Source organism: Lichenostomus cassidix, chromosome 8, assembly GCF_008360975.1.
Source record: "Lichenostomus cassidix isolate B80296 chromosome 8, HeHo_3.0, whole genome shotgun sequence".
In the NCBI taxonomy this organism is placed as follows: Eukaryota; Metazoa; Chordata; class Aves; order Passeriformes; family Meliphagidae; genus Lichenostomus; species Lichenostomus cassidix.
In genome coordinates this window covers 21,834,285-21,858,310 of record NC_139489.1, presented here as the reverse complement: position 1 = coordinate 21,858,310, position 24,026 = coordinate 21,834,285, and the positions used below count along the sequence as shown (strand labels likewise).

The 24,026-nt window shown below is 39.8% G+C and overlaps 2 protein-coding genes across 4 annotated transcripts in view; both read right to left on the bottom strand.

The window, feature by feature from the left end:
* The window catches only part of ASPM (assembly factor for spindle microtubules), a 28,257-nt gene extending 22,816 nt beyond the window's left edge, over positions 1 to 5,441 (bottom strand). For all 3 annotated transcript variants that reach the window (XM_085068316.1, XM_085068317.1, XM_085068314.1), the window contains exons 1-3: positions 5,019 to 5,441; positions 3,541 to 3,684; positions 1,808 to 3,158 (exon numbers count right to left, since the gene is read on the bottom strand). In XM_085068316.1, the coding sequence (XP_084924442.1) occupies positions 1,808 to 3,158; positions 3,541 to 3,684; positions 5,019 to 5,321 (1,798 nt within the window). In that variant the 5' untranslated portion in view covers positions 5,322 to 5,441. The remainder of the gene's footprint in view (positions 1 to 1,807; positions 3,159 to 3,540; positions 3,685 to 5,018) is intronic.
* A 472-nt stretch (positions 5,442 to 5,913) lies between these two features.
* ZBTB41 (zinc finger and BTB domain containing 41) lies at positions 5,914 to 23,078 on the bottom strand. Its single transcript, XM_085068322.1, has 11 exons — positions 22,966 to 23,078; positions 21,085 to 22,288; positions 19,712 to 19,919; positions 18,947 to 19,016; positions 16,414 to 16,561; positions 15,686 to 15,815; positions 15,059 to 15,154; positions 14,423 to 14,529; positions 12,908 to 13,013; positions 11,808 to 11,896; positions 5,914 to 11,041 (listed from the first exon to the last, which is right to left on the bottom strand). Exons 2-11 carry the CDS (start codon positions 22,205 to 22,207, stop codon positions 10,398 to 10,400), a joined length of 2,721 nt encoding a protein of 906 aa, XP_084924448.1. The 5' UTR covers positions 22,208 to 22,288; positions 22,966 to 23,078; the 3' UTR covers positions 5,914 to 10,397.
* Between the last annotated feature and the right edge of the window lie 948 nt (positions 23,079 to 24,026).

Below are 24,026 nucleotides of genomic sequence, written 5' to 3'. Positions count from 1 at the left end.
CAAGATTGTACTTCAGAAATAAAAGGTATTGATGATTTTAAAAGGGGAGGAAGGAAGATGTGTGGACGCAGGGAACTACAGACTGGTGAGCCCCAATTTTGTGCCTGGGAATATCATGGAATGGATTCCCAGAATGGAACAGATGTTAAGGCACATACTAGACAAGGAGGTGATTCAAGACAGTCAGCATGGCTTTACTAAGGGCAAATTGTGCCTGACCAGCCTGGTGGCCTTCTGTGATGGAGTGGCTGACACAGTCAGCAAGGGAAACCGGCTGTTGTCATCCACCTAGAGTTCTGTAAAGTCTTCCACACAGACCCACATGGTATCCTTATCTCACACTGGAGTGATATGGATTTGGAGAGTGTGCCATTAGGGGATAAGGAATCTGCTAGATGGATGCAGCCAGAGGGCTGTGGTCCATGGCTGTATGGCCAGGTGGAGGCTGGTGAGGAGTGGTGTCCCTCAGGGATCTGTGTTGGGACTGGTGCTCTTTAATACCTTTATGAATGACACAGAGATCGAGCGCACCCTCAGCACGTCTGCAGGTGACACAAAGCTGAGCAGTGCAGGTGACACAACAGACTGAGAGAACTCAGAGAGAGCAGCCCTGCAGAGGAGGACTTAGGGGTTGTGGTGGATGAGAAACTGGACATGAGCCAACAGTGTGCACTCATATCCAGCTGTACCAACAAGGCCAACTGCACCCTGGGCTGCTTCAAAAAAAGGGTGGCCAGCAGGTCAAGGGAGGGGATTTATCCCCTCTACTCTGCTCTTATCCAGCCCATCTATCTTTACCCTAATGGATTAACAGAAATAACCTGGCAGATAACACATCTTTTCCTGCTGTATATCAACACTTTCAGCATGCTGTTTTTATGGAGATCATCTTAAAAAGCCTGACATTGAAGTGTTTTACTGAAAGCTCCAAATCAAATCCAGATTACACAACAGATCATTTAAGTGAAGAAAGCAGAATGTGCTATATTGATCCGAAAGCCATGATTAGCTTTTCCTGCAATATGCATTTTTCAAATTAAATGCATTTTTAAGTTACATACTCTCAATACCTTTCACATTCCAGGGCATATTTGGGAATGGAACAGTTAGAAAACACAAAATAAATTGAAATACAAGAAGTCAACTTTTTCTGATCTTTAGGCATCAAAGTATTGGCAAACAAAGGCAGACAGATCTACACAAGGCTGACAAGCGAATTAAAGACAGTAAAAAGCAGAATGAAAAAAATTTGGGAACTTCTTTACTGAAAAGATGGTTAGACATTACCTATCACAGGCTGTCCACGAAAGTGGTGGAATCACCATCCCTGAAAGCATTGAAAAGGTGCATGCATGTAGCACCTGAGGTTGTGCTTTAGTGCTGAACACAGTGGTGCCAAGTTAATGGTTGGACTCAATGGTCTGTGAGGTCCTTCCCAACCTTAATGATTCTACATTTGAAAATATGTGACAACTGCAATGGAGTCAAATATTCACAAAGGTAAACATACATGAGATAAATCTTGTGCAGTAAGTTTCCAGAAACTTTGAATTCCATGACAAGGGCTCCACTCAAGAGCTTTTAGATAAGTTTCCCATTATTGTCATTAACAAATTTACACAGGAATAAAGTAAATTTGAAATCAAAAAGAACCTCTAACCTAGTTTTCAGTTTTCTGAAATGCAGATACCTAACAAATTGCAAAGACCCACATTTCAGAGATATGAAATATTGCTGACTGTTGCTAGACAGTTCAGTTTAATGAAAGGCATCTTTCAGAATGGTAAATGAAGGAAACACTGCTCACCAGCTTTCTTTCTCTGCCCTACTCTCTCTCCATTTGTGGGTTTGAAGGCTGATGGTCCTCTGGTCGTAAGTGTTCGATTGTCCGTGCTAGAGGTAAGAGCTCTTTTTCTTTCCACTTCTTCCAAATGCACTGGAGCTGTAACTCTACTATTTTCTGTATAAGTTTCACTTTTCCTCTTTCGACATGAAGTTCTTGATCCAGAAGGTGATGAATTTACTTTGTCACTGATACATTTATTTTCAGATGAAATGGGGCCTATAACTGGCAGGTGTTTAGTGGTTTCTGCTTCTGTATGTACCATATTAGCACATCCTATTATTGCTTTATTAAGGCATTTTTTAGATTTTGGCTGGCATGTTTCCGTTCTTGTTTCTTCAGTAGCAGCAGGCTTACTTTTTTTTATGACAGTGGCAGAAAGGATTGGGCGCTTTTTTGTTTGCTCTCTCCGAGGATTGTCAGTCTGAAGTTCCTCTGCAGAAGGAAAACTGCAGTGATCTTCCTTGCGTTTCTCATGATGAAGTGCCTGTGATTTTACATTACGCAACTCAAAGGCCTCATGTAAGTTGTGTTCTATGTGAACATGTGTTTCTGTCTCTACCCGTTCATCTTTTTTCCATTTTGAGGGGAGAAATCTCTTAACAACATAAGTCTCTGTGGTGGATGATATTAATGCTGCATCAGGTTTAGGTGTCTTTGTTGGTTTATCTGACAAACTGTCCTTCACAAATTGATCAGGTGACAGAATTTGCAAAGGCTGTTCTATTTTATCTATATCCACTTGATAATTGTCATTTACAAAAGCATCTGGACTTAAAATTTTCCTTGTACCTAAAACAGGTGCAGATGCCGAATGTTCTGGAGTGGAAACTGGTGAGAGTGTAAAATTGAGAACTCTTCCATCACTTGAAATTGGCAGTTGTGCTAATCCAGCAGGACTGGAGGCACTTTCAGATTGCAATTGATTGTGCTCAGTAACACATTTACTGATGTTACAGCTATCTATTTCAGGCAACAACTTCCCATTTCCAGAGGCAGCAATATCCCCATATGTAGTAGACCTTCTCAGGGCAATTGGTGTGTGAACAGTATTGCCCTGTTCCTCTGGCACTGGTGTAATAGGAGATGGAGGAAGATGATTTTCTGTGCCAGCAAGAGGGTCATTTCCTTGGGATAAATTACTCTGCACCATGTTCTGATTCTCACATGATTGCAGTGGACTTCTAAGCCTACGCACCTTCCGAGAAACGCGAAATGTTTTATTAACATTTTTAATTTCTGAAGTACTCTTCTTAACTTTTATTGCAGATGTTTCTGAAGAGTTTTTATTTTTTAATGTATCCCAAAGACTCTTCTGAAAAAGAATTGTAAATAAAAGTTAGTGTGCTGGCTTTCTAAAGTCTTCTACACGTAAAAGTCAATAATACTAGCATATTCATTCAAAGTTTAAAAAGTCTATAAAAAGAACACCATGTCAAAAATTCATAATGCATTATTTGCAGGCTTGAGAACAGTTTATTTTGTCATGATTTAGTTTTATTATGCACCAAGTTATAGTGCATCAGTACACCTATTTTCCAAACCAGCTGAAAAAAATTGAGGAAAATGGGCATTTCCCACAGCATTATTTTTCACTTTATAGTCCTCCTTCGCTGAATTTTCTAGTAATAAAAAAAAAATCTGCATCACTGATGCCAAAGTAACAGAATTAAGACACAATAAACACACACACACACCTTTTTCTTTGGGGGCTGCTCTGCAGCACCAAGGAGCACAGCTTGATGTTTTACAACATCATTAACAACAAAAGTCACCAGTTCTCTGATTTTTCCTTCTTCTAATGGTGTCCACGTCACAGAAACAAAGATTCTTTGTCCTGCCTATTGGAGGAAAAGAAATATTTACTATCTAGCGTTTAGGTACACTTATGTAACATTAAAGATCAAGTACTCAATCAAATGAGGAGCAGTATATAGAAGTAACATATATTCTGACAACATGAAATGATACAAAATTATTAAACCTTAAAATGCCAGTTTTCCCTCTCTGACATGTAAATTTAAGCAACCCTTATCAAAAATGTTCTTACTAAAAGGTTATATACCTCTTAATCAAACTACAGTGGAAAACAAGAATACATACAAATATAACACACAGTAGAAAGGAGAAAGTTTGAGTAAAGGTGAGTAGAAGAAATTACATTATTTTTTGCACATATTAACCAAAATTTCTCTAAAGTAATTTTGAGAGAATCATGGTGGGACTAATAATTAGAGATTGATTTTTAGGACCTTAGTTGACCCTAAATACAAGTGTCTATTTTTTAGTCAAATGACATCCTAAGATAAGATTTGACATAGAAGTGCTTTGAAAAAAAAAAAGAAAGACATTGCAAATGATCAAGGAAGTCGTGAATCTTTCTATTCATTAATTCCTACAGGAACATGTTATTCAAATACTTCACAGTGAGACTCCAGCCTGGCTTTATAAGCCCATGGTTGCAAGAAATGTCCAGGGCGTTTCTTCTTGTCTCACAAACACTCTAGACAGTCTAGATAATTGTAGATATATGTTCGTATAAACCGTTCTTTTAAAAACTGGCATTGATTGGACTAGCCACGGTTTGCATTTCCTTGCGAATCTAAATGTTTAGTCCCACTTTAAGCATGCTTTGCTCTCTATTGTGTCACTAATTAACGTGCGAACAGTGATTAGCATCCTCTTTACAAGCATCCTCAATCTTTATCCCAAACACATATCCTGCAACTCTTTGACAGGTCTCTCCTTAGGCACCTCTTACTGTCTTTAAAACAACATTCCCAAAGAACAAATAATTTCGTTTCGTTTTTTACTCTTACTGCAAACGCCTCCCTGTTGATGCAGGCTGTAGCGCCTTGGCAGCCTTGACAGCTCCCGACGGCGGCACCGCAAGCTCCACCCGCCGCCCTCCAGGGCGAGCCGCGAGCCCCGCCCGCAGCACAGGCAGCACCGGCACCGCCGCCCGCAGCACCAGCACCGCCGCCCGCAGCACCGGCACCGCCGCCCGCCGCGGGGCCGCGGCTCTCGGGCTCCCTGCTGCCTCAGAGCCCGGCTGAAGTACGGCTGCCCCGGGCTCTGCCCTCGCCCCCCGGCCCTGCGGCCAGCGCTCCCACCCGTCCCCTCGCGTGTCCCCCGGACCCGCTCCCTGCCCGGCCCCAGGGGTTCCCCCCCGTACCTGCACAAAGAAGCGGCGGTCCTCGATGCTGAAGCCCCTGGCAGCGGCCGGGAAGCGCTCGATGACCACCTCGGCGTCATCCTCGTTGGGGTTATCGATGCCCAGCAGGCGCGTGCGGGAGGCGCCCACACGCAGGCGGCCGAAGCTGAGGAAGGGCGGACGGAAGAAGTAGCTCAGGACCAGCACGGCGGGACCCTCGTCCGCGTCCTCCTCGCCGCCCCGCGTGGCCCAGCGCCGCCGGCCGGGGTTGTTGGCGGGGCTGCGGTCCCTCCCGGCCGCTGCGGGGATGAAGCCCGCGGCCATGGTCGGCAGGCGCGGGCAGCAGCTCCGCACGGGCAGCGCTGCGCCAACCGCCGCGCGAGCGTTCAAACCCACGGCTCCGCCAATCCCGGCGCGGGCCGCGCCCGTTAGCCCCGCCTCCTCGCCCTCAGCCAATCCCCCCGCAGCTCGCGCCCGTTCCATCCCGCCCTCTCGCCCCTCCGCCAATGAGCGCGCGGCGCCTCATTTAAACGGCCCGAGCTGGCGGGGTCGCGAGCCCAGCGCGTGAGGGTTCTGCGGTGAGGGTTCGAAATCAAACAACAACACAACGGCCTGGAGCAGACTGCCGGCACGGAAAGTCCTCCTCCTCGCAACAGAAAATAAACTAACGAATCAAGCAAAACCAACATGGGGTTTTTTGTAAATAAATTTAATTTACAAAATATTTTAAAATCAAAACTAGAACGAGACGCACAAATTTGATGAAGACATCGGCCTCATCCGTTTCTCTTTCATGAGCTTTGAAATTGAAAGACACAGAGACTACTGTGTTTCCATGCTGTTTAAAAACAAAAGGGGGCAGAAATCAAAGCTTAGCACAAGCACCCCTGGAAGAAATCCTGCAAAGCACACAATGTTAAGACAAAAGAACTTTACTTTTCCATAGCAAACAAAATTACACATAGGACTGAGTACTTCCACATTTACAGTACACTTCCTAACCTTTCCTTACAGCAAAGGATTTCCCCTAAAAAGACAACTCCAAAGACTTCCATCTAAAATACCAACCTGTACAGATCACATTTAAAACACATTATCTCAATATACCAGTGACAAAATATTGAGTTCTTTTCACCTTATTCTTTCATATAAAAGGACCAACATTTAAACATGATCAAAATTGTTATGGGAAATTCCAAAAGATTTGTCAATTTTACCTTTAACCCATCAAAACCTTTTAAACTAAAAGGTTCATTTTTCTTATGAACCATGAACTTATGAGCTTAAGCAAAGTGACTGCTCTGCATTACATTCTGCCAGGGACATTCTTTGATGCACACGATGAAACAACCAAATGGTTGTGAGACTGTCCCCTAGAGCAAGGTCCCACGTGAAAAGGACCTACAGACAAATGCACTCCGTTTCCCTTTGGCCTCAGGCACATGGGGAACACACAGTCTGGATCAGGTATGCTATGCTTGTGTGTTCAATACAGAAGAAATTCATACCTTTTTTATTGTTACCAGGGAAAAAAACCCCATATTCGTCTACAACAGCCTTCTCAGAATTCATTCAAAATTCTACATTCATGAACTCCTACAAAGAAGTTAACTTAAATTTAAAAGCTTGAGGGTCATTAATCCCTCAGCAGTCCGTAACATATTTCATGTTCCATCAAGCACACTGCGAGGCGACTCCTTGGAAGCGTTCTTCAGTTCTGGAGGCTCTTTCACATTCATTATAGGAAATAAGCTCAGCTCTTTAATGACACCAAACAGATCTTTTGTCATTGTGGTTTGGCATGACCCATCTTTAGAAACAACTACTGGAATTACAATCCAGACTATAGTAGCACTATATTTTTAAGGAAACCACAGCCTTACAGAAGACATATCTTCACCATTACAATGTTCAGCATGAAAAGAACCCATGAGGGATATATACCTCTGTAAGAAAAGTGTCAGTGCTCAAAGAGGAAATTCCAATATAAATAAATAAACTGAACATAAAATCTATTACAAGAATTAAAGGCAGTAACCCAGTCTACAACCAGAAATTTGTATAGCAAAAAAATACAGAATTTAATGTTTAAACAGAACGAGTGCATTAAGTTCTCAGAACTACAAAGCAGTTTGGAGTACCAAAACAGACTCCACTCTTCTTCCCAACGGCCAGCATGTGAAAAAGACCAACTTTTTGCAATGTGCCACTAATCACCCTTTAGAGATCTTTTTAAGAGACACCTGCTTCTTCCTTCTTTGGCAATAAACACTCAGCTGATCCAGGGACTGCCAGATAAATCATTTACTGTAAATGCCCCCTCCACATTAACAGCACACACACTCTCTGACGTGCACATATACCTATTAAAATGGAGAGAGCAGCCACTAAGGAGTTTCAACACACAAGCTGTGAGGTGCAGACCTTTGCCCTTCAACCCCAGTCTTCCTAACAGGAACTATCCTCTATCAAGCAGAAACAAGATTCTTTCACCTACCAAATGAAGTCCCAGTCCATGAAAATTTACTTTGCTCATATATGAATTTTAAATAGGTGTAAAGCCATATGAATTATAGCTCATGATATTAAATAAAAATAAAAACTATGTATCTAGCACATAAGCTTTCCTATTGTCTCTCACTGTCAACTGGCAATAATCCAGCCTGACCAGCAGGTAAAAACACTAACTAGTAGGGTTATCTGCAAACAAAAGAACACCAAAGAACTAGTAAGTCATTTTTTCCAGGAATGACTAGTAATTCTGGTCACCCAAACAGCAAAGAGAGAGCTCGTTTTTCTGAAAAACGAGTCCTTTTATAGTCCATTTCTTGTTGGGCATGCAAAAACATGGAGCCCTTTGAAAGTTGTTGACCTTAATGTTTTCTGAATAAACAACTGAACTAGAGAAAAAGCCATTCTTTAGAATATATATAAAAGGCACAATTATGAAAGAATTTTTAAAAGGACATTATCAAGTAAATGTGCTCCAAGTTCCATTTCAGTGTTTTCCTGGAGTGCCTTCCAAACAGACTGGACTTTAAAAGAAACAATTAGCTATCAACCACTCTGAAGCCACTGTTTTGTCAAAATCCTACCGTAGGACAGAAAAGACAAGAAATAACAAAGAAATAGGGTTTTAGTCTGAGCACTGCACTGACACCACTGACGCTGGGTTACTTTCAACAGTACAATTACAAATGCAGTAGAAATAATTTTTCATGTGCACATGAGTAATATGAATATGATACACACATGTAGACTTGAAAACTACACATAAACCAGCCATTTTCAAGCCATGGAGTGTAAAGATGACAGAAACAGTTTTATTTTGAAAGGAGATGAAGGTGGAGTTAGAAAGCAGGAAGGGTAGTACTTGATAGTGTCCTTTCAGAAGGTGGCATTCAATGGCCTTGTTATTGCTGTGTATTTGTTAGTCTTCAGCCTCTTCCCAGATATATTTACAGCATGTCAGTCTGAACATTCCCAGAGCACAGCTCTAAATTTTACTTTAGAGATACAAACATAGAACAGTTAAACATATGTAGTTCTGTTTTAGAAACTGAACTTTTAAAGTTTAGGACTTCTATTGTGCTTCTTTGGCTAAGTCCTATTTAAATATTGGTAACACTTAAAATTCTATAACTCTGCCACTATTCAACAGCTAACAGAAATCTTTGGTGTGTTTAGGTTAAGAATCCATTAGGGTACAAGCTTCAAAATATGAACATTCAGGCAGTTCTGGCCCCTATCCTGCAAACTGCTCAACACTGAAGTAGGTGATTAACAGAATCTAACACCAAAGTATCTGAATACAATCTAAAATGATCCGTGCCACTTAAGAGTTTGTAGAACTGTGATGATAAGAGAGCTTGTCACCACAACTCCCTTGTGCTCAGGTCATTGAATAAATTTAATTTACAGTTACAATAGTACACATAAGCCCAGTTTCCCATTTTAAAGATTCTTTGAGATAATAATTTAAGAACAGGGAAAACTGGGGGAAAATTTAACCCTTAATTCTCATCTTAGTAAGATGGGAATCTTATTATGCAATTCTTATGAGGAATTATGAAGATTATAAAATTACTTCAGATACTTTCTTTGGCATCATATTCACCAAACAAACACAGAATAATTATTTTTAAAGTAGACTTAAAAGAGAAAGTTTGATGAAGTTAAACTATACAAGATTCCATGGTGACACCAGACTTGTAGTTCCAAATGGGTTTTTTTGAAAAAAACCCTTAAGTCTAGTAAAGCAAGAGCTAAAAATAATTAGATATAAAATACTCTCAGAGTTGACTTTGGTTTATAAACACAGTACAAGAAAGTGAGAAACAAAGCAATTTAATTAGCAACTCACAAGAGATTTATAATTACTGATTTTTTAATAGAAATTAAGTGCTGTTCTGGAACAGTCTTTAAATTTCTCCTCTATCACAGATAACCTGAACATGGGCACTAATGGTCCCCCATTAATGTGGGACCCTGATATCATTTATGCTCTAGCAAGGATAAACCATGCCAGTCCTTTGTGACTGTTCATGGATTAAAATGACCTTGCAAATATTCCCATTTCTTTCAAAGTTAGAGTGTGGGATACACTTTAGAAGACACAGAAGATTGAAAAAGCAAGAAAAAATGCCTATTAAAATTATACAGAACTAAGTGTAGAAGATTAGACATTTAGAAGATTAGACCATTGTCTAGATCTTCCCACATTATTCAATATTAAAGATTGAAGAAGAATTAAGAGGCCAAATTTTGGCAGCCTAATTGTACTCAGGGGGATCATCAAACACTTTGTTTAGTGTCTTCATAAATTATCACAAATCACTTTTCAGAAGAACCTAGTGCCTGTGTCCACTGGCTAGGCTCCAGAGTCCAGTCACCTTTAAAATCCTCCAAAAATACCTCAGGTTCAAGGAATATTATATATTAATTTCTGTGTGAAACATAATTCAAAGTTTGTCTTTCATAGCCCTGCCTGACCTCAAAAATTTTCATGAATTTTATACAGACCTTATTATTTTAGAATTATTTCTATTCCACTTAAAACATTAACTCAAAGTGAGATGCAGAAAGGCAAACAAATTTTTAAAATTAATAGCCAGATATGTAATTACATTTTCAGCCACTATCCTTAAAAGATATTTCAGAGCATTATTTTTAAAAGACCACCCATAAGGTTTTTAAAAACTCTCAAAATCACAAGAAACACTCTTTCAGTATGCATCAAAATGTGCCTAAATGTTCAAATATTATGTAAACAAATTGTTTTCCCAAAACTATGCAGAAGACTTAATGAGTCCAAATAAAATATAAAATATAAATCTTAGTTGCCATCTCAGCCTTCTGGTGGCTGCTGGCTTAGTAATTAGGTGGAATGTTATGGTCTGCTCATGAATGTTCAGTGTTTGAAATATTCTGTACAGTAGGAGTTGTATCTAGCCCCAGTAAAGTTCCAAGATATGACTGGTCTCTAGGATCCAACATTTGCTCAGGCCTTACAGGATGAACAATATTTGCAGGCTGTGGAGTCAGGGTGTATTTCTCTAGGAAGGAGAGCTCTGTCGCTCGCTGATAATCCGGCTGCTCCGGCTGGGGGGGAAGGAGGCTATGGGCCTGAGCACTGTGCTGCACCAGCTCTGCTTGGGAGTCTGGCATGGGCACAGGGACCAGAGTCACAGGCACACACACTTCTGTGGATACATTCTGCAGCAAAGTTTTGGCTTCTGATTGATATGCTTTGGACTGTTCCACATACTGTTTAGCCTCAGTTTGGTACACTTTGTCATCAGAGGTGTACTGCACTGGTAATGAGACAAGCTTTTCCTCTGGAGAAGATGCCAGTGCCTCTTCTGCAGCCTTAGATCCATGAACATGATCAATATGATACTTCAGCTTGTCTTTTCGTTTAAATGTTGCATTGCAATGTTGGCAATTAAAAGGTCGAGCATCTGAATGAATAACCATGTGTTTTGTTAATGTCTTCTTAATTCTGAAAGACTGATTACAGATCTGACATTTGTAGGGTTTCTCACCTGTAAAGACAGAGAAGTAACAATCAGTTATTCTGAGCAACCCCAAATCACACCTAAATATGCAAATACCTTCCAGGGATTATGGCATTGAGACATAATATAAAACAATTTTACTGAAAACAAAGAGTGTAAGTTTAGCATCAATTCTGGAATCAAGAGAGTCTTCAGAAGTTTGTTTAGAAGTTATATTGGCATACACGTCTCCTTACATACAATTCTCTCAATACATTGGATTTATGTTAGAATATAAACTAAAAAAGAAAAAAAAAACCAACCAACCAGTCTTTCAACTGTTACGATACTGGGATTAAATGAGTTCAGTTTCTACTTCTATGTATTTCAAAAGGACAATGATTTTCCTAAACATAAGGCAGAAAAAACAAAGTTAAACAGAAAGGACATAACCCTTTCCAAAGGGGGTTCACATCCTTGTTTAGATTACCACTTGAAGAGCAGCAATCTCTGGAGCACAGAAACATTCAGAAAGCCTAAGTAAATTTGGCAAGAACACACACCAGTGAACTGAAGGAGGAGGTGTAGAGAGTGTCCCACAAACCTGACCTGAGCATTAGCAGTATTCCTGCTAAACAGTAGGAGAAAAATATTCAGGAATGGCCAATATAGGAGAATAAATAAAATCTTGCTGCTTTCTCCTACTCTTGTCCTGAATGCTCCACAACCATAATGAATTAAATAACTGAATCAACACTGATGCATAAAAATACATTCCTACGTGTTTCGCGGGTTTGTTGGGGTTTATTTTTACCTGAATGTGTCCTGAAATGCATTTCCAAACTTGATTTCCCTTTAAAAACTTTCTTACAGACTTCACACTGGTGAAATGTTGCTTTGTATCTTTAAAGAAAAAAAAAAGATACTTGATGTTATTTTTTTTTAACCAACTAACAATAAAGCTATGTGCACAGCTCTTTCTGAAATCTTTAACTGCAAAATAACTAAATACAAAACTTTCCAAATTTCCACACTTATGTTCCTATTTTCTGGTACCTACAAACCAATAGGGTCTATTAGATTTTTTCAATATTCAGTCTTATTCTCTTTTGGGATGGCATTTAAGTATTCAAAGAATAAAAGCCACTAAAATTTCTTTTTCAACCCCAAAAATACCCTTAAGTAACATTTTTTTGCCCAACACCCACAAGAAGCTTTTATTGACAGAATCAGGCCATAAATAAGGCTCTAAGAATGGTAGAATTTCTAGGTAGACTGTTGCCTGCCAAGGAAAAAAAAAAGAATAAGCAATGTACTTTACTTTTAAGTCAGACACGTCTTTAATGGCTTCTATGCAACACTAATGAGTACTACCAGCTAAAACACGTAATCTGAAAAACATCTAGGGCTGTTTATTTCAAATATCTAAGAGGTTTATTTTTAGAACTCAAGAATTTTAAAACCGTATTGCATTTTCAAGTTGGAGAGATAACTGAGGTTTCAAAGTTTTTACCTACTTTCAGATCCACTAATCTGCTGCCAGCTTCTAAAATACCTTAAGTGTGGGATAATTCTCACAGTGCTTACATGATGACTAATAATTCAGTCTCAACTAGTCTGCAATGAGAATATTACAGCAAAGCATCAATTTAGAACAACGAGACAGATAATCGACAGATTAAAATCTGATCCTTTTTAATCCTTTTATTTACTTAATTATGCTACAAAGAAAATATCTTGCTTTAATTGTGAAGGCAATTTTCTGACATCCCCTTCAAACTCTAAAAACGATATCCCTCAAGACTGAGGTAACAGGCATGACAAACACACAGAATTCTGCTCACACATGCAAGGCACAACAAAATCAGTTACAGTACAGAAGTATTTATGCAGCTGTAAAAAATCCACACTTACTTCTGCCAAACTTTCTCTCCTAGATGAACACTTTTATAATGAACAGTAAGGTGATCTCGACGGCCAAAACATTTTCCACATTCCTCACACTGATGTGCTTTTTCACCTACAAGGGCAAAAATCAATAAATTCTGGTTAAATCTTCTAGAATTTATTAAATGTCTATGACCTATAACCATGTTCCCAAAGTTCAGCCAATCAAGCTCTCCACACCTTACTCAGAGAAGGATTCTCTCTTACCTAAAAGAAAATTCAGGAAGCATGGTGGGTCTATCAGAGTAAGGATTTTACCACTTGTTATACAGAACTATTCCATATCATTCCTACAAAGAGATTTGTGTTCAAATCAAGAGACACTTCCCCAAATGCCCACTGCATGAGAGGTACAAGTGAATGACTGGGAGTGTACTCTCTTCATTATGACCTGAAATGTGGTATCTTCAGTAATTCAGCTGTTTCAAAAAAGCTCATTGAAACAATCCAATTATTTTCAGCTACCAATTTTTAGGACTTAGAATTACACCACAGTATTTATCTTTTTAATTATCCTAATGTGCATAATTACCTTTTTCTTTTATGCTGCTGTTTAAAAGTATCTTGATGCTTTTTAGTCATCCTGAGATCTTCCACAAAGTGGCACAATATTTCTTCTCATGTAAGTAGGGGTGTGGACAGTCAAAGAATGTAACTTTCTAGAGGGGGAAAAGCAAATAGAGCAGAAAAGAGGATTTTTTTTTTTTTTTGGTACTTGGGAATTTTCAAAGATTTCTTTATTTCATAGCAGACATTATGATTTCAAACACCAGAAAAGAAGCTGTCTTTCAAAATAAAGGCTCAGGAAGTTTAGACTCTGATCACTTTTGCATTTTCATGCTGTCTAGAAAGTATTTTGCCTCCTAGAAGGCCATATTTCCTCTGGATCCTGTTGTGAAAAAGTCACTGGTGAATCTTTGCTCTTACTATACATTTAATAACCTTTCTGCTCTCAGTGCAATGGATTTTTTTTTCTTCCTCCTGATCATCCCCATCTGTTCATAGGGCTAATTTCCTTGCTTTCCATCCTTCTTTCCCGTAAGAGAGACTTCAGAAACACCTCTCTGATGTTCTGACATTAAAGTGATCAGTGTACAAACTTTGACAGAAACCATGACAGCTTCTTCTGTGTTGTGGCAATAATGTTTCACACAGCTGCTATTAAAAAAAAGAAATCTGAACTAATTAAAAAATCCTCCTTTTTCACTTTTGCTTTTTGTATTATTTTTAAAGCAATTCACTGTTACATGTTTTTGACTGTCCCTCAGTATTCTATGTTATTCTGGAGGAAACATTTGGCTTTTAAACACTGAAAACATGTAGGATTAACCCTATTTTAGTAGGCCTTAAAAAGAGCAGCAGGAACTTTTATCAGGCCTAAAGCATTGTGTGTACTGAAAAAGAAAAACTCAAAATCAACTTTTTATTTGGTTGTATTTCAAAATAGTAATTTTGAAGCCAATTTTTAAAGAAAATACCTACCTGAATGTATTTTTTTGTGTTTTGTCAGATGGTCATGCCTAATAAATGTTTTCCCACATTCTTCACATTCATATCTCTTGTCATCATGATGCACTCTTAGATGAAGTCTGCGTATTTAGTCATAAACATAACCATAAAATGCAATTTTGTTAACATAATCTGTATTGCTAATACGATGCAAAATACCAGAAAATGCAGTCTTTAATGCTTCATATGAGTATCAGGAAGTAACTTTCAGCTGAAGTACACCTGAACTGCATTTAGAAAGCAAAAGAGAACTGAGCTGAACTCTCTTATGTGACATTAATTTAGTGGGGTATTTCAGTCCTCTGCTTATTTTCTCTTTGACTAACAAAGATGCAAAAGTTTAAGACGTGCAAGAAACTCAACTTTGATACAAGATTTGTAGGGGATTTTGTTTGTGTTTAAGACACTAATATATTAAAATTGAAATGAATTCTCACATGTTATTAATATATTTATAATATTGAAAGACGTTTAGAATATTTGCTAATGATTTCTAAGTTGGAGTACATCAAACACATCCATTATAAAGAATTATGTCAGTAACATGAATGCATATATATCACCAGACAAGTAAAACAATTAAGCAGTTTGTTTAATAAAAATCTACACCTGTAAGAGCTTCCATGACGAAAACTCTGTCCACAAATACTGCAAAGATGAGGCTTCTCTCCACTGTGAATTCTCAGATGTTCTTTCAAAGTTGTTCTGTTTAACAAAGGCAGTGAATTTTAATTTTAAGCAATGTCCCTGCCACTTTAGAGTGAAGCGTACTATCATTTTCTCAATTTCATTTACTCTGATAGATCACAATATATCCAAATGACTGCATAAATTCAGACATACACACATATACATGCATTCAAAGACAATCTGGCAACCTATTTACTGAACCAATTGGCTTAGAAATAGTATCAGTGAAGAATTACATACTGTTGCAACATAAATTTGGAAAACATACACTAAAGAAAATATGTTTCCAAAAAAAGAACACAGGAACCTTAAGTGAAGTGTATGAGAGGTAAAACTTTCTCAATATATTTGTACTTCGTATCTGATTACCTACAGTTGTCCCTTTATTTTAGAGGTGACCAGAAAATCACATGCTACCAGTGGCTCTGACACTGCCTTTTAATACTCTCATTTATGTTAAAAACTCAAAGCATATTCAACAGCAATCAAAGTATGCTAAATATTTCTCCGCTCTGCTGAAGTCGAAGCAGTCACTCAGCTCCTTACCGTTCCCTGACGGATTTCCCACAGATGAAACACGTCCATTTCCTCTTTCCCCCATGAGTACATTCTATGTGGCGTTTCAGATTCCCTGTGTCATTAAACTGGCGGCCACAAATATCACAAGGAAAAGGCCCTACAAGTAGATAGACACACAGAGTAGGATTGACTGTCAGCTAAACTAAACAAGCCCAGACTGGTTACTTTTGAAAATCCTCATCAATTTAGAAAGCAAAAGTTTTGTCTAACAAATAATTAAAAGCAAGTATTTAGAATTCATAGTCAAAAGCAATGAAGCCCACTTGAAATAAAAATGAATTCCCATTACTGTCACCCATCTAGTTCCTACACAGCAGAAACAATCAGTAGGATAAAAAAGTCTTCAGAATACTTCAGGAGGAAAGAAACAGGTCTTTCAAATTTCAGGAAGAATCTGACTCCATAGCTGAGAATTAATTTAATGCAAAAACGTTTTCAAACAAAGCTAACTTTAATTCTTCTTCCTCCCCAAAATTCTGACTTGTTTAGGTACAATAGAATGCCTCAAAAAGACAGCTGAACAGAAAAGTAAAAATCCAACCAACAAAAAAACTCGCAAACAACTCTCCCACAAAAGTGGAAGAGAGAACTGTAAAAGAAGATGGGGTGGAAACCAGACTGACCAGAACATAAAATGGTGGGGGAAAGTTTTACTTTAAATCTAGTGTTTACATGTCAGAAGGAGGTTTCTATACCGAGATGAAATTTTTCTTGATGTTTCAGTCTTGCAAACCGGGATTTAAAATGCTCTTCACAGTAGGTACATTTGAAGGGTTTATCCTGAGAGTGAAGGATCATATGCTCTTCTAAGTGAGGTCTTCGAGTGAAAGATTTCTTACAAATCTGAAATGATAACACATTTGGTAAAAGATACATCCATTATAACCAGATTCTTTTCCTATTCATGAATTCATAACGGTTTAGTTCATCTGCTCCCTGCACCAATGTAAGATTAAACACATGTTCTTCAAAAGCCAATTTGTAAAGCCTTGCAGTCAACACCAAAACCAACCAGTGTTCTACATACACTGTAGTGGATTGTACTATGTAGATAAGGAAGCAGATCCATGGCAGCCTAAATCAAACTACTGGCACCTCCTGCATTCAGTTACATGTTTCTTCCCAATCCTTCTTTCTCTAGCACTTCCCAGACTCTTTCCATAGAGTGTTTCAACACAGTAACTCAGCAGAAAATAACCTAATAGAAAAAAGCAAATTGCTTTGGCTTGGGTTTGGATGCTGAAACAGCTCAGTTGGACCGTGGTAAAGATTGTTGTAGTATAAGCTACTGTAGAAGCAGGGTCACATCTGTTCCTTTATTTCCTCCGGAAAATTCTCCGACAGGAGGTATTAAAGAGAAAATGCCAAAACCAACAAAGAAATATAACTCAAAATATATTTTAGAACTACAGAACCTTCACAAGCCTAACATTATGTGTGCTTTTTAGTACTGCTTTGGGATTAACCAAAAGCTACATGTTCAAGAATTATTAGTAGTGACTAAAGTAAGCACACAGTACAATTACAGAACTGAATCCACAGCTCAAATTTAGGCATTTAAACCAGGCAGTACAGTTTATCCTCAGGGTCCTACGCTTCAACATAAATCAACAGAGTTCTCACTTATTTCCCTATGAGACTCTTGCTGTTGTTTATGACAGCTCAGCTGAGCACTACCCAACTCCCACACACCAACTCATGTTTCTCATAGCACACATGAATAAGGAAATCAAATGCAGCAGCTTTATCTGCTTAAAAACTGGTTAATATTACATATAGGTGTAAGAAAATCCCATATTTGAACAAAGTGTAACGGCCCTCTTGCTTTTCTTTATTATTAATATCTATTGTTTGTGTTAATTTGCTCATGTTCCTCAAGGATTAAAATATGGCCACCAAATCCTGTTGCTCATGAACAGACTACAGCATAAACCAACAATGTGAATGAATCCTGCAGCTCACATCTGTGGCACCTTTGCCCTCAGAACACACCACACAACCTGAAAACAAAGTCACAGCATAGCACCCGAGGGCTCTGTTCAATGTCCAACTGCTATAAAAGTTGGAATTCGACCTGCTTTTAATTCAAGTCCATTTTCAATGCACACGAGCTGCACAAGAACAGCAGCTTAATTCTTTAAAATTTTCTACTTAACTATTTCCAAGTTAAAAAATAAACCCACAAATCAGGAAGTAGAGTTTATCAAATCATTCACCTGGTAACATACTTTCCCAGAACAAATGTCAACAATGTTACACAATTGATTACCACTATTAAACAGTTTCTTATCTAGTAACAAACAGAATCTGTAACACCTTCACACAATTATAACTTCACCTGGAGGATAACACCCTTTGATGGACCATGTCATAACTCAAACCATGATCCCACCAGCTGCACAATGAGCACTACAAATTCCTACAGCTGACGTCTCCCAAGCTCCTACAGTATGTTTGCAAGTGGAAGTTCCCAAATAAAGCACGGTTAGTAATTATGTTACAGCACCTATCACAGACTTATAGATGGGTATAGACCAGCTTACATAAACAAAACAGGTGGCCCAAAAACCAAAAAGCAAACCAATTCCCTTAAAAAAACAACAACAATAAAACTGCACTTCTGAAACCTTAAAACATTATTTGGTAGCATACACATAGAGAATGGAAATTCTACAAACTCCTTTTTAGAGCAGGTGTAGTTTCACACATATACCTCTCCTGGAGAAAATCAAGGAAAGTATTCAATGAATTTACAACTAGAGATAAATCTAGCACAATTTTACAACTCTGTTGACATGCATATGCAGCTAAATGAGAAAGTGTTTCATATTTAACATATATTTTCCTCACTATTGAGAGATCCTTCCTAAAACAGCATACTTTACGGTCAGTGCTTGATGTATGTAATTAACAGGAGAGCAAATACTGTTTTTAAAGTATTCAAAACACTCAAATCTAATTATCTGTAAACTGATGTATTTGAATAACAGTAATAACTGATCATGAAAAAATACTGCCTCTAACTATTACAGAATTCAAATCGGTGTTATCTATCCGACCAGAGGCTGTACATTCAAAGTTCAGTCCTTAAATCAGCATATAGAGGAAATGCATACCATCACTTACAAAGCATTCTGAGATTTCTCAGAAACACATACCAGATTTTCACTTAAGTTCACAGAACACAGACTCCATATAAAAAAACAAAGGTAGTGAAGGATTACGTACATCACATTTCCAACCTTCACTCTTTGTCTTCTTGATAGAAAGAAATTCTTGTACATTCTCTGGATGAAACCTGGGAGAAAGAGGATGAAGGTAGTCATGGCTTTCTAAGACGAAGATGATCCTAATACAAAATACCTATTTCTAAGCTTTACTTATCCTGAAAGTTAATTACTACACTGGCAGAACAGAATACTGATACTGCAACAATCCTAATGACACAAATAACTGGAAGGCAGTCTTGACTATGGACTCCTGTAGAATCTCATACAACAGTTGATAAGACAGAGAGCAGTTTCAACTTGTGGATATTTACAAGAAGAGAAGAAAAACAACAGCATAAAAATAGCAATACCTTATAATTAGACCTGTCAAAAATTATTTATCTGAAGGAATCTGCAAAGAAATGGTTTAGACACCTATTATCTAAAACTAAAGAAGGTATTTTATTTGAAGGTATTGCCTTCAAATCAAAAGCAGCACAGGTAATTAGTAAGACTGATGTGCTCTGACTGTGCTATCTAATCTGAAAGAGTCAAAATTTATAATAAAAATCTATGACAGAACCCCCACAGAACCACTATTGCTACTTCTTACAGCAGGTTAGGTGACACTGCTAATCCCCACGCCCTTTGAAAAGGTACTTATTTAAAAAAATAGTTATAAAAATAATACAGAATATGCTGTGTTTATAGATACACTTATCCTCACTTCTAAAATGAAAAAAATGCTTCTTCAGAAATGCCAGACACATTAGCTCATACTTGCCTCTTGACATGCTTTGCTAAGGTCTTCTTGCTTGCATGCAGCTTATTGCAGTAGGGACATTTGTGTTCCTTCTTGTGGAAGTCAGTGTCACTGGAGTGTTTCTTTCTGTGCACTGTCAGGTTGGACTTGGTTGAGTATCGCTGGTGACAAATATCACATTCAAAAGGCTTCTCCCCCGTGTGGACACGTGTGTGGCTCTCGTATTTGCCTGGACAGCAAAATGAAATCTCTTAGCATGAACCGTAACAGGTGTCACCTGCAATATGCATGCTTGGGGTTTGTTCTATAATCTCTCATGTAATCAAGCTCTAAGTACCCTCCACACCCATCTAAAGACTCCTACTCATTTACACCACGGAAAACTGCCCAGTGCTGCAATGTGTTTGATCCAAGGTCCCTCCAAACATTTCCATCTCACTGTAAATCTGTGCCAGGCTTATGAGTCACTCTTGTTCAACCCTACAGCACAGTCTGTTCTTAAACACTGCAAGTTACAGTACTATTCTTTCACTACACTGATCATGAAATACCTTTGCAGAATGGTGAACAGCTTTGCAACAAACTGATAATTTTAAGGTACTTTCAAGTAGCAAAAACTGAAAGATAAAGACCTTTGTGCATTATCTGTATTTGGAACCCAACATACCACCATAAACAAAAATACTACTTTCTCATTTCCTTCACACTGCATGTATTCCCTCATTTGCCAATTTTTTTCTGAGGACATAATTCAGTCCTACACTGTGGATACACCCACCTTGAGTCAAGAGCAGGCTTTCTGCTTAGTACTAGATTTTACTTTTGCCTCTGTAGAACATACATATATGCTGCTGTATAGTACTATAAATTCATGAGCTTCTGTAGCTCATAAATTTAACATATAAGGCAATTGTCCATTGTAATACAAGCTTATAAAGAAATACTTTATGTATCACTTGTTATAATGCATGCTTGTCAAGTAGTTTTTGAGCACAGAACTAGAATTCTAAATTAGGAAAGTGCAAAAAGAAAAGGGCTTCCAGTGTGTGCAGAACCAAAATGTCCCATTCCAACCCTAAATACTCACAAGCCATTGATTTCTGCACAGTAGCTGTGCTTTTGCACACCATTCTAATAACCAGAATCCAGAGTAGTGAATGAGTAATAAATATAGTATTTGCAGATTTTTAAAATAATGCACCCAGTTCATTTATTGAAACTGTTTAGCACTATAGATGTAACACCTTAATACACTCAGAAAAAATAGCAGCACACTGGATCAGTGAGATGATCCAGAAATTCTTATGTTTACCCTCTAGGACAGAGAAAAAACTTAGTTTATTTCCCACACAAACAGCACCACCATGAACAAGATCAACCTAACTCACTCTTACCTATTCGGTCAAACTTTTTGTCACACTTGGGACACTGCAGTAGTTTTTTGCTACTGCTTTGAATGATGACTGGAGCTAAGCCTTCAGGAATATTCCCCATTGAGTCAACTGCCTCAGAACCCTCTTCAGCATCATTCTGCTCTTTTTCACTTTGTTCTTCAGATTCTGAATCTTCACCTGACATTTCTTCCTCCTGCCCATCTTCATCCACATTGCACTCACTTTCACTGTCTTCAAATTCACTTCTCTCAGATGTCTCCTTGTCAGAACTGACTTTTTCCAAATTGCTGTCAGAGGCATCACCACTTTCATTGTCACTGATATCAAATTTAGCTGGACATTTACGGCTTCTCGTGGAGCGCCTAGTGGAAAAGCTGGCCTTCTCAACCATTTTTAACCCATGCTTTCTTTCCAGGGAAAGGGAGCGGTGGGCTTTAGCCAAATGATTTTCTAAGGACTTCTTGTAACAGAAACTTCGACCACAAAAAGTGCACTGATGACTATTTAATAGTTTACCTGTCAGTTCACTGAGTGTTTCTACCGGTGTAGGTGCATCAGTTACCACATCAGTCTGTACATTAGAAACACTTTCGTTATTTAGTAACTTCACTGCATCTATGATATCTAAAAATTTGGCTGCTTCCAGCACTAATGGAATTTCATTTTTATACACAAAAAACTCAGAGGTGTAGAGAAACTCAAGCAAATGCTGAAAGACAGAATGAGTTACGTGATCTAATGTGACAACATCAGTGCTTGGATTTTTGCTCAAACAGGCGTGAAAATAACTACTCCCAACAGCCACAACAACTTTGTGAGCACTAAATTCTTTTCCTTCTACAATTATGAGTAAATCACAAAACGATGGATGTTTCTGTCTATCGTCATTTAAGTATTTAAGTAGATTTTTGTTATACTGCAATGAGCTTAGGAGCTTCCTTTGTTCTGGTGATGGTGAAAGTTCTTGGGAAGATTTGAGCTGATCTGCAGGAGCTATTTCTGCAGATTTGGAGACAATTTCTTGTGCACAGTCCACTACAAGAATCTGTTCTGAAGTATCTTTCTCATGGCCAAGATGAACCTTTTCATTTAGACTTGCAGCGAGCCGTCTCCTTTTCTTCATTGCAAAAGTGCAACTTCAGGATCAGGAGCGTCATAGGTGATTAGCAAAGAATTCCTGTGAAGACTTGGTTCTGCTCTGGACCTTAAGAAAACATGCAACAGTAATTTCACACTCTGCTAAAGAATTATGACACAAACTACTCTTAGCACTTAAACGTTACTTGATTTTTTCATTAGTGCTTTCTATATTTCACTCTCAGCTTTATGTATCTGCGCAACGGAGGCTTTTATTAAATCACTAAAATCTCTTCGCCTTTCAGCCCACGGCATAACCTCCTGCGAGCCAGTGAGCAGACACTGCCTATTATTAGCTCTAAGGCGGCGGCTGGGCTGGCTCCGCTCGGCTCCCGGCCGCATTTAGCCGCGCACCACCCCGGGACGGGCGTGCACTGTTGTTATTATTATTACACCGAAGCTCGTTCCCTTTCCGTTTCACCCCAACACGGCAAAGCCACCGCAGCTGCTCCTCGGGCCGGCCCGGCCCCACCCGGCGCCTGGCCGGGCCCTGCCGCGGCTGTCCCCGCCGAGCGGCCGCGCTACCCCGGCCCGGGGCCCATGTGCCGCTGCCTCTGTGCCCCGCCGAGGAGAGTGCCGGGCGGGGCAGGGCCGGCCCGGGCGGGACCGGCGGCACCGAGCGCGGGGGCACCGAGGACGCCGCGGTCCGCCGCGCTTAAAATGGCCGCGCCCGCCCCCTGTCCCGTCCCGCCCCGTGCCGCGCCGCTCCACCGCGCTGCCCCGGCACTGCCCCGTCCCTCGCACCTGCGCGGCGCCGGGCGCTCCCCGGGGCCGCTCGGCCGCCCAACGCCGCTGCCCCCGGTCCGGCCCGCGCCCGCCGCTTCCGGGCCCGCCGCCCGCGTCAGCGGGGTCACGGCGGCGCTTCCGAGCGGGGCGGGGCCGCGGCGGCTGCGCGGGCGGGCCGGGCCTCAGGGGCCCGCAGGGGGCCGCGCCCTCACGGAGCCCGGCCGGAACGCGGCCGCAGGGTAAAAATAGCGAGCGACGAGCGGGGGAGCTCGCTCGAACCAAGCGGGCACTCGGGACGGCCGAGCTGCCGCCGGCTGTGCGCCGTGATACCCCGCAGAGTCTGTCTCCTGGTTTGGAGCAGTGCACACAGGGACTTGTGGAATTCCCGGCTTTCGTGCTTCCCGCAGTTCTGTTCAGTAACACGAGTTCGAATGTGTTTTCTGCTTGAGTATTTTGAAGCACTTGTAAATGGCTGTGAAACCCCCAGTTTCCGTGCTCCCCGATGGCAAAGGAGCAGCCCCGGGGCTGCAGCTCCTCCACAGAGCGAAGGCGCTCTGCCTTCTGCTCATCGCAGCTCCGTCTCGCCCCGCATAACCAATGCCTCTGACAACGTGACACCGAAACAGAGCTTGTTTTCCTGACAGCTTTAGAGAAGGATTAATGCAGGCTTAAGCTTTATTCCATGACATGCATTCTGTATTTATGATCTGTAAATGGATACTGAACAAAGTGTGACACTCAGGCGCTACATTTTTCAATAAAATACTGAAAGTTCTTAAAGCATTTGTTGTCTCCTGAGTGTTGCTGTATCGCCTGTACTTACAGCCCAGCGTTTTCCTTGAAGTCTATAATTATTTAGCGTCGGCTTTCGTTTTGATGTTTTTCGGTTTGTTTTTTCTTTCATTTTTAATAGTATATTGCAATACAATTAATTTGCTAGCAAACTTTCAAATAATATTTTAAGTAGTATTGGTTCTTTCATTCAGTTATTACTTCTGTGGTGAAACAATTGTGTAAATACAAATAGAGCAGTCAAGATTACTATGATTTTCTTGCACTGAAGACAAAAATCTACTTAT

Excerpts from the sequence above, each read along its gene's own strand:
- ZBTB41 (XM_085068322.1), bottom strand. The coding sequence starts at position 22,207 with ATGAAGAAAAGGAGACGGCTCGCTGCAAGTCTAAATGAAAAGGTTCAT. Across the intron at positions 14,530-15,058 it reads CGTCATGGAAGCTCTTACAG|ACTTCATCTAAGAGTGCATC; the intron begins GTGTAGATTTTT and ends CTAAATACGCAG. Across the intron at positions 13,014-14,422 it reads ACACAAAAAAATACATTCAG|GTGAAAAAGCACATCAGTGT; the intron begins GTAGGTATTTTC and ends TTGCCCTTGTAG.